Source organism: Hevea brasiliensis, chromosome 1 (genome assembly GCF_030052815.1).
Source record: "Hevea brasiliensis isolate MT/VB/25A 57/8 chromosome 1, ASM3005281v1, whole genome shotgun sequence".
NCBI classification, from domain to species: Eukaryota; Viridiplantae; Streptophyta; class Magnoliopsida; order Malpighiales; family Euphorbiaceae; genus Hevea; species Hevea brasiliensis.
The window spans coordinates 116,195,536-116,204,055 of record NC_079493.1 but is presented as its reverse complement, the minus strand read 5'-3'; the positions used below and the strand labels follow the sequence as shown (position 1 = coordinate 116,204,055).

Genomic DNA, 8,520 nt, shown 5'->3' with positions numbered 1-8,520 from the left:
TCAATCTTCCTTTTTGGAGGATGGGATTCTTCTGAGGAAGATGGACTCTTTTGCTCATATCTGGCAGGTGTCGGAGTAGGTTTGAACAAAGGAGATGGGTGATATGTTGGAGGTGGTTCATATGAATAGTATTCAAAAAATATTTTAATAAGATATTTACAGAATTATTAAGGTGTGTCACGAAAATTTTAAAAATTTAAAGTGCTGAGAGATTTTTTTAAGTGAACTTTTTTTTTTTTTAATGTGGGAAAGTAAAATGGAGAGAAAAAAGTACAAACTACAATCCCCATTAAAAAAAAATCCCCATCTCCAAAAACACCATTGTTCCTCCTCCACCTCCTCAGTCCCATGGATTAGATTGGATTAGGACACTCTCAATAGGGAAATAACTCCAAACAGAAACTCCCATGTGCACGAGATGAGACCTAAACAATAAAACCCAAATGGGACATTCCCACATGTAAACAAGAGATGTAATTTTGTCGTTTCATGGTTGTGTATGAATGGAGACTGTGAGTGGCCGACAAGTAGATCAACAAGTTTGATGTAAAGGGACTCTCTTAATGTGCTTCCTATATATATTAAGTGTAAAATGATCACATCTTCTTTAGATAATCTCCATAATTGACATTAGTAATGAAACAGAGAAATTGATGGGTGTAATAAGGAAGGAAAAGAAGGGGAAGCAACGGGGTATGAGTGCACTTGCTTGCTTTTGAATTTCATTTGGAATAGAAAAACAAATTACTTTGTGTTGTTGGGTTTGGCTTGCTTTGTCTAAACAAATTGGACCCATAAATCTCTAATTTAGATTTCTGTCTCTCTATCTTGTATGTATCATTGCTGATTTGGAAGCAGTTTGAAGAGAAGGTCATCAACTTTTCCATCACTATCTGACCCACTTTCAAATATCAAACCTTATCAATTGCTACTTGAAGATGACAACTTCTCTCCACTTCTATATGTCACTCTCAATTCCCTTTTCTCTCTCTTTTCTCTTTCTGGTGGTGGAATCATCATAACTCTGGAAAAAATTAACTCTGTTGACACATGGATTTGCTCAAAGGCCAATAATTTGATTCTATCTTCATTGAAAATTTGGTAATTTCTTCGGTGGTACCTTTCCAAATTTAACACGATTGTTAAAAAATCATGATTAGAATTTCCTACAAATTTCACTTTTCAGATAAAATACCCATAATTAAATATTTATCTCATAAAATTTTTCATTTTTAGAAATATAATAATATTTAATTACCCAGTATTTAATTTAAAATTCTCAAGTATTCTTTTTATTTTCAAATGAAATTGTGAAACTAAGGCATTGATAACAATAGGCATCATATGAGAATTATAGTTACTCCATGCTTTGATCACTTAATATGTTCAAAACCCTAGAATCATCGGTGATTTTATTATTTGAAGAAAGAGATGTACCATTTTCAAAGGGTGTTCTGTCTAGCAATGAAGAGTATTGTCAATTTATGCATCCTGAAGTTGCCAAACAAATAGACTTGAAGATGCATTGGAAGACACCACATTCAAGAGTCGATCGTTTTTTCTATAATCAAAATGTCAATTGATTTATATGCAAAAATAGTGGATGAAATGCACTGTTAAGTAACATTTTGTTCTTGCTTTCTCTCTCTTTTGCATCGACCACTAGTACAGGTGTACATTAAGTGTTCACTGTCTCAATAATATGTTATGGATTATCATATTTTAATGAAGAAAAAGATTAGAATCCAACACTTACCTTGATCCTTCGCAGAAGCCAAGACAAGAGTTAGACTCCATGATTTTGAGGTGTTGACACTCAACAAAAATGCTATTTGAGATTTGAGAACTCTAACAATGAACAGTAAGTTCCGACTACAATAATACTGTCCTGAGATTATTTCCAAAACCAAATTGATGCACCCAGAACATCAAATGCAAGCAACCATTATGCTACACAATAACTGCACTAGTAGCCCATCTTTTCTGAAATCATACACCTTGATCTCTTGATCTATCAAATGTGATTACCATCCCTGTCCATAATCCAAATGTTGTTACGAATTTGAACCATATGCACCTTTCATGAATTGCATCACAAATTACAGCTTATTTGATATCCCAGGCTAATCCAAGGCCACTACAGAGTTTAAGAGTAATCCCTTTGATGCCTCAGTTTCAGCCTCCTATTAACCATCTTGTCCAAACAAATTTTGTGTTGACATTTACAAGGCATATCATTACTATTATGAAGATGAAAATACGACGTATTATCCACCAATGATATCACTGTGGACTTGACAAAACCCACAACCCTCTTTAATCAAAGAAAGAACGTCAAAAGTCAAGGATAGGGTTGTGTCACCACAGGCACCCTCTAGGAACACAACATGACATTCTTACTTTGTCAACCAATAAATAAAGATAAGAAAAGTGCACACTGATGCAACCAGGGAAAGTATTATGGTATCCATTGACTTTTTCCTCTTTATTGCAGCAAGGATGTGATTTACCTGCACCATTATATCAAAGTAGTACATCAAAAAGTGCATAAACAACATCTCACTTGTTATGACATTCCAAATGAAATTCATTGCCATTAACATCTGATTCTTAAAGTTCCTATTTTCTTAAAGCCATTAATTAATCTATGGTGGCATCACCCTAGATAGCACAGAAAAGGAAACACTGATATGCGGAAATGCAGAAACAGACATGGGGAAATGTGATTTCTCAAACATATAGGAAACAGAAACATGGGGAAAATGTGTCAATATTAAAATATAGGGATACAATTATAAATTTTTTTTATATAAAATTTTTTTAAAAATCATATATTCAAGTAAATTTTATCATTAATTACACAAATATCATTAAATCAATTAATCAGAATTCTTTAATTGAATATTATTACAAAAAAAAACAGCTATTGTCCTTAAAAAAGAGGGGAAAATACAATTATAAAAGTGGACAATAATAGAAAGAAGAAATGGGAAAAAAGAAAGAACAGAAATTGGTTAAAGAGAGACAATAAAAACTCATAGCAGCCAGCAGGGATTGAGGTTGGGATGCCAAAATGATGCCGACAAGGAGAAGTTGGTCACCGGTGTTTCCAATGACAGGTTGTGATTTACCTGTAGCGACTAAGGGCTCAAGGAGAATAGCAGTAGCGACTAATGAGAAAGGAATGAATTTTTTCTTCAAAGCATGACAACATGTTGGGACCAGTCAACTGATGAAAATGAGGACAAGCTGGTCACCGGCGTTCTCAAGGACAGGTGAGAGATGAAGAGACCAGGAAGAGTGGCGGTAGCAACAAGTGAGAAAGGAAGGAATGAATTTTTCCTTCTAAGCATGACGGAACAAAGTGCCCATATATATATATATATATATATATATATAAACGTGTGTCCAATTTTTCACAAACTGCAAAAAAGGTCCAGGGACATATCATATGCATCCAAGAGTTTCCGTTTCAGAAACACATCAGAAACGTTGAAGTACTGCTCCAGATGCATTTCTATGCTTCACAGGTGTTGCCAATAATTAATCAACTGATCATCAAACATCTAAATTCAGTTTAAATAGTTCATGCATTACAGATCACAGAAAGGAACTATTCCTTCTTGGTGGACACATAAATCAATCTAGGACAACACCCAGTAATGGAGAAATATTTAAACATCAGTAAGTATTTAGGCAAAGTTTCTATACCGTTGGAAGGCGGCTGCTAACATTGCTGAGCTTTGAATTGATTCCCCCAAAAGTTGAACGTTGAAGAACAAGTGCACCAAGAGTTGCTTGAGCTTGTGAAATCACATTATCCGTCTTCAGTACCAGAACACAAGCAGAGGACATCAATAAAAAAGCATTTTACAACTCCCAAGCAATTCTTAAATTGTCCGCTTCATTTTTTTAATTTTGCTTTATCAAACAAATTTATCATGATATACCAAGTGTAACGAACATAACACTAACACAGTAACACATCATTTGTGTCATTGTAGCTCAGATTAGAAAGAATAACCAAATGTTATCAAGCAAATGAGTATCACAGGGAATTGCCAAAAGAAAAATGAAGGTTAATAGCCAGTTATAGGAAGCAAATGATAAATGCATGGTACAGACATAATTACTGTAAGCTATAAAAGAAGGACAAAAAAGTTACATCGCCACATTTATCTACATAAAATGTGCTACACTCCCACAACACAATGTAGCGAACAGATGGCACTATGGCGCACTAAGGAATCCACCTAGGAATCTTTTTCCCTACATCACTAACAAGTAAAAGGTGGAACCCATGTTGCACAACATACAATGAAAAAAATATCAATGTCAAAAAAACAACAGCATTGAGGAATTTTATATGCAAGGGAATTCAATCTTTTGACACTCCTAAATCATAGTGTTACCTTCAAAGGGACTACCTTTTTCAAATATTAAAGGTGAATATGTTTTCTCATTTGACCAAGGTGTGCCTAAAAGTCCATTTGGGTCAAATAACAAACACCTATGCAAACTTGTAGTTCGCCTTGATCCAGACACCGTGAAGAAATTGCCTATGCATGCCCTCCTCAAAGCCTCTTTCACTCCTCTCTATCCACAGCACATGCACATGCTTATTGACATAGAGTACATATACGAGAAACAGCCAAACCTAAATCATAGGGCTACAAGCGAGCATTGAGCAACCATTTGTAATCACCAAAAGATTAAAGCTAAACTAAATTCACCAGAAGAGGCGCACTATCAGAACCAAGGATGTGGTAAACTAATCTCAAAACTGCCATCTAAGTATACTATTACACTCAAGCATGAAAAGATGCCCGTGAGGCATAGACTTTTGGATACCCACAGTGCTTTCAAATATGAAAGTGTGATATGCATGTAATAGTTCTACATTTCCCAATTTGGCATTTATTATAGCATTTGAAGGAATTGGAAAGAAAGAAAGAAAGGGGGGGACAGAGAATAAAGATATGAATGTGTACTGACATGCTCAAGACACAGACATAATGAACCACAGTAAATGGAGACATTTTTTGTACATCATACCTGTCCTGTACTTCGGCTAATGGATGCATGCTCTTTAAGAAGAGCTTGCTCTGTAGAGCCTACACCACCTTCCAAGTCTAATCTAGTTCGATCAAACTCCCTAAAATCCTCAAGGAGTGAAGCGTGTTCTTGCTTAGCTCTGAGGCTGGCACGGAGTCGATGAAACTCCTGCACTTAATTGTGTGGAACACCAAAATTAGTGATCTTTAGGGAAATATGATCCATTGAATTGCTAAGGAACTCTTTACTGTGTTGAAAGCTAGAAACCAATCCCACCAAATTCACAAAAAAAGAAAGTCAATCTTCTCTCTTTTGTTGTTTTAGGGCACAAGAGAGGCTCAGGCCTCAAAGGGCAAATACAAGATTACAAGAAAAATCCAGTGACATGTCAAACAAGTATAATGGACAATAAAGCAGATAATGCATAAATGTGAAAGATTCATATGCTTCTGTAAACTAATGTATGAATGAAATGAAAGGGAAAAGGGAGAGAGTAGTGAATTGAAGAGAATAGTAAGTCAGCATTAACTAGACCTGGCCAAGGGCCAGTTCAGAATCGAAACTGGACAAACCCATCTTTGATTCGAACCCCAAATGAACCAGCCCAGATTGAACCGGAACCGAATCAGACGGTTCTAGGTGGCCAGGTCTAAGCATAACTGACTAAACTAAATGCATATATGCCCCATGTGAAATGTGCCTGCGTTTTAACAACATCTCATGATAAAGCCAACATATTTCAAGCATCTCGGTTAATAAAAAAAAAAAAAAAAAAAACTTCATTTTTCAAAGTTTAGGATAGGAGATATAAATCCTTTTCTGCAGATATTTTTCATTCCCAAAGGAGAAGAAATAAACCCAGGCCCTTATTCTTTTCACTAACTCAAATAAAAAAGAAAAAAAAATCCAATTAATTGGAAAAGATATATTGCACTTAAAAAAAGAAAAAGAATGGCTAAATAGGGGGTAAAAGGAACAAAATGAAATTTGTTTGTATGATGTCTTCTCAGTAGGCAACGTTTAAAAGAATACAAGCGAAAAGAAAAAATGAAATCACAATTAGTGTAGTGTCACGTTCATTAGATGCATAACTCATGTATCTACATCTTAATAAAGCAACCCAAATCATCTTTGAGGACCACACATAAAATGCTTTACACCCAAGGTCACATATTACAATAAAATGTGAAGTACACTTCCAAAAGATCAAACAATAGCCATAATACCTGAGTAAGATCTTGAAGAATTTCTTGATGCCGGATCAAGGTATGAGAAACCATTTCTGATCCTCCAGATGACACCCAAGCTTGCATCTGTGAATTCACTTGTTGGAGCTGCTTTAGTAGTCGGTCTAACCCAGATTCAAGATCATTCTCCGCAGCATCAACTTTTGTAGAAGCCTTTGCAGAAACCAGTTTACGGTATGAATTCATCTGCTCATCCAACTGAGCTTCAAGTTTCCTTGCCTGCATGCATAGCCTAGCAACCAATTAGTAGAGCTCGGCAAGAATTAGTTTTTTTTTTTTTAAAAAAAGGATAGGACAGGCAGATTTCTAAGAGCAAGAGTTCTAATTATCTTAAACAAACCAATCACCTAGAAAAAAATTTGAAAACCCACCATTACAACTCCATGTTTCAAGACATAAAAGATTTTGAGTAGTACAAAGGTTGGTTAATAGATGTTATTTTTGCTACATGAGGAAATAAGTATAAGTACTTCTGCCCAAATTTGAAATGAACAGAGCTTAATTAGGATAAGGGAAATAAGTTCTGGGACCAATAATTCAAAAAGAAAAAGAAATGCATAATAAAGTAGTTTCCCATCGGCAAAACACTCTTTCCATTTTTGTTTTCCAAAATTTGAAGCCACAGAACCAGTACATCCCAATAGGTTTGATAATCCTTATTCAATCATCTTGCACATATTTAAATTTTCAAGAGGTTAAAGCTATCCCTGGAGCTCGATCTTCAAGATTCCATAAAACTTAAGACAACCAACACCAGGCAAAATCTCTTCACATCGCTGGGCCTCTAGAAGCTCGTAGTAAATGCATTATCTGTATTTTGAGTCAATGTAACCATGGTGCTTCGACCCTTCAAGAAGATAAGTTAGTGTGGATTAAGCCATTGAGGAACAAGTTTAGTCCAGGTAAAACCATCCAAGCATTTCGTTGAATGGAACTTTTAATGCTAGTTTAAATACATCACTTCCAATGTTATTCAAATTGCAAGCCAGGTTCAAAATAACTTCAACCATAGATTTTTTTCAACCTTGGTCCAAATCACTACTCAACTACTCTTTGCCAATTCAATGCTTAATGCAAATGCAATAACCCACCATGCTTGCACGCTTGCTTCAGCAAAACAAAACTCAGTAGTTTAAAAAAAAAAAAAAAAAAGGCTCACGCCTAGAATTTACCTTGCAGTCGAATATACGAATTCACAATTTAATAGCAACCGATCATCCCAAAGATTTATACTATTCTCAAATATTTAGAAAATGAAAAATCTATCAACTATAAGGCAACCATTAAAAACTTGTAATTTTGATGTGAATTCCCATAAAATCCCAGCAGACAAACAGAAACCGAAGGAAAATTCAATTCAATTCCACTCAATTTAAGGAAAAGAAAAGGAAAATATTAGAACCTGTTTGCGTAAAGCGTCCCATGAGCTAGGCACATCCATTTGCTCTGAATCTGTGTTCTTACTCTTTGAAGAATGAAGAAAAGGAAGGATTTGGTATCTGAGATCCGATGGAAGAAGAAGAGAGGGGAGGTTTGTTTGCGGACGGAGACAGTTGGTCCGCTCCCCTCAACGGCAATTGTAGGGTGCACGCGGAGGATTGCGTAATTCCCAATTCATTGCTTGATTAATTTAGTATGCGACCGTTCTTATTTATCACCTTTCCATCATTGGCTGCCTCCTATGTAGTCTTCGCCTTTTCTTTGACTAGTGTTTTTTCTTGTTTTCTTTATTATCCGCTGTGATAGCTTAAATATTAATTACCCATTTTTTTGTCGTTATTTTTTTTTAATTCATATTATATTATTTTTTGAGAATAATTATACATGGATTAAAGCTCTATAACCTATTTAATCCATTTTTAAGTTTTTATTGATTTAGTTTAAAATTTTCAATTTAAATTAAATTTAATTTAAAAATTAAAAAAATTAAACTTTTTAATTTTTAGACTTAAATAAAAAAATTTAGTCATAAAATTAAAAAATTGAATTTTTTTAATTTTTTTTATTTAAATTAAGAAATAAAAAAAAATTTAAATTTAAATTAAAATTTTAAATTAATTTAAACAAAAAATTTAAAATAAATTAAATTAAATTTTTTCAATAAATACAGTAATTAAATTAAACATTTTATCAATTATATATATACACACAATTTGGCTGAAGTCAATCACCTATCCACTTTATTTAAAAAGAAAAAAATCAGCTTTTTTGAATTATG

The 8,520-nt window shown here is 34.2% G+C and overlaps 1 protein-coding gene across 3 annotated transcripts; it reads right to left on the bottom strand.

Annotated features, from left to right (window-relative positions):
* Positions 1–2,051: 2,051 nt before the first annotated feature.
* On the bottom strand, positions 2,052–7,939 carry LOC110640786 (Golgi SNAP receptor complex member 1-1). Of its 3 annotated transcripts, none has more exons than XM_021792276.2 (5): positions 7,705–7,939; positions 6,282–6,534; positions 5,056–5,223; positions 3,712–3,803; positions 2,052–2,510 (listed from the first exon to the last, which is right to left on the bottom strand). In XM_021792276.2, the coding sequence occupies exons 1-5, from the start codon at positions 7,737–7,739 to the stop codon at positions 2,507–2,509; spliced, it is 552 nt and encodes a 183-aa protein (XP_021647968.2). In that variant the 5' UTR covers positions 7,740–7,939; the 3' UTR covers positions 2,052–2,506. The 3 variants fall into 3 exon arrangements, with proteins under 3 accessions (XP_021647968.2, XP_021647966.2, XP_021647967.2); XM_021792274.2 differs by having other exon boundaries at positions 3,712–3,825; positions 7,705–7,932; XM_021792275.2 differs by having other exon boundaries at positions 3,712–3,825; positions 6,282–6,521; positions 7,705–7,930.
* Positions 7,940–8,520: the final 581 nt, after the last annotated feature.

What these genes read in the sequence shown, in the direction of transcription:
- LOC110640786 (XM_021792274.2), bottom strand. Translation starts at nt 7,739, where the DNA reads ATGTGCCTAGCTCATGGGACGCTTTACGCAAACAG. An exon ending in GGGACGCTTTACGCAAACAG is followed by an intron (nt 6,535 to 7,704) that starts GTTCTAATATTT and finishes ATTGGTTGCTAG; the next exon opens with GCTATGCATGCAGGCAAGGA. An exon ending in TTAGCCGAAGTACAGGACAG is followed by an intron (nt 3,826 to 5,055) that starts GTATGATGTACA and finishes CTGGTACTGAAG; the next exon opens with ACGGATAATGTGATTTCACA.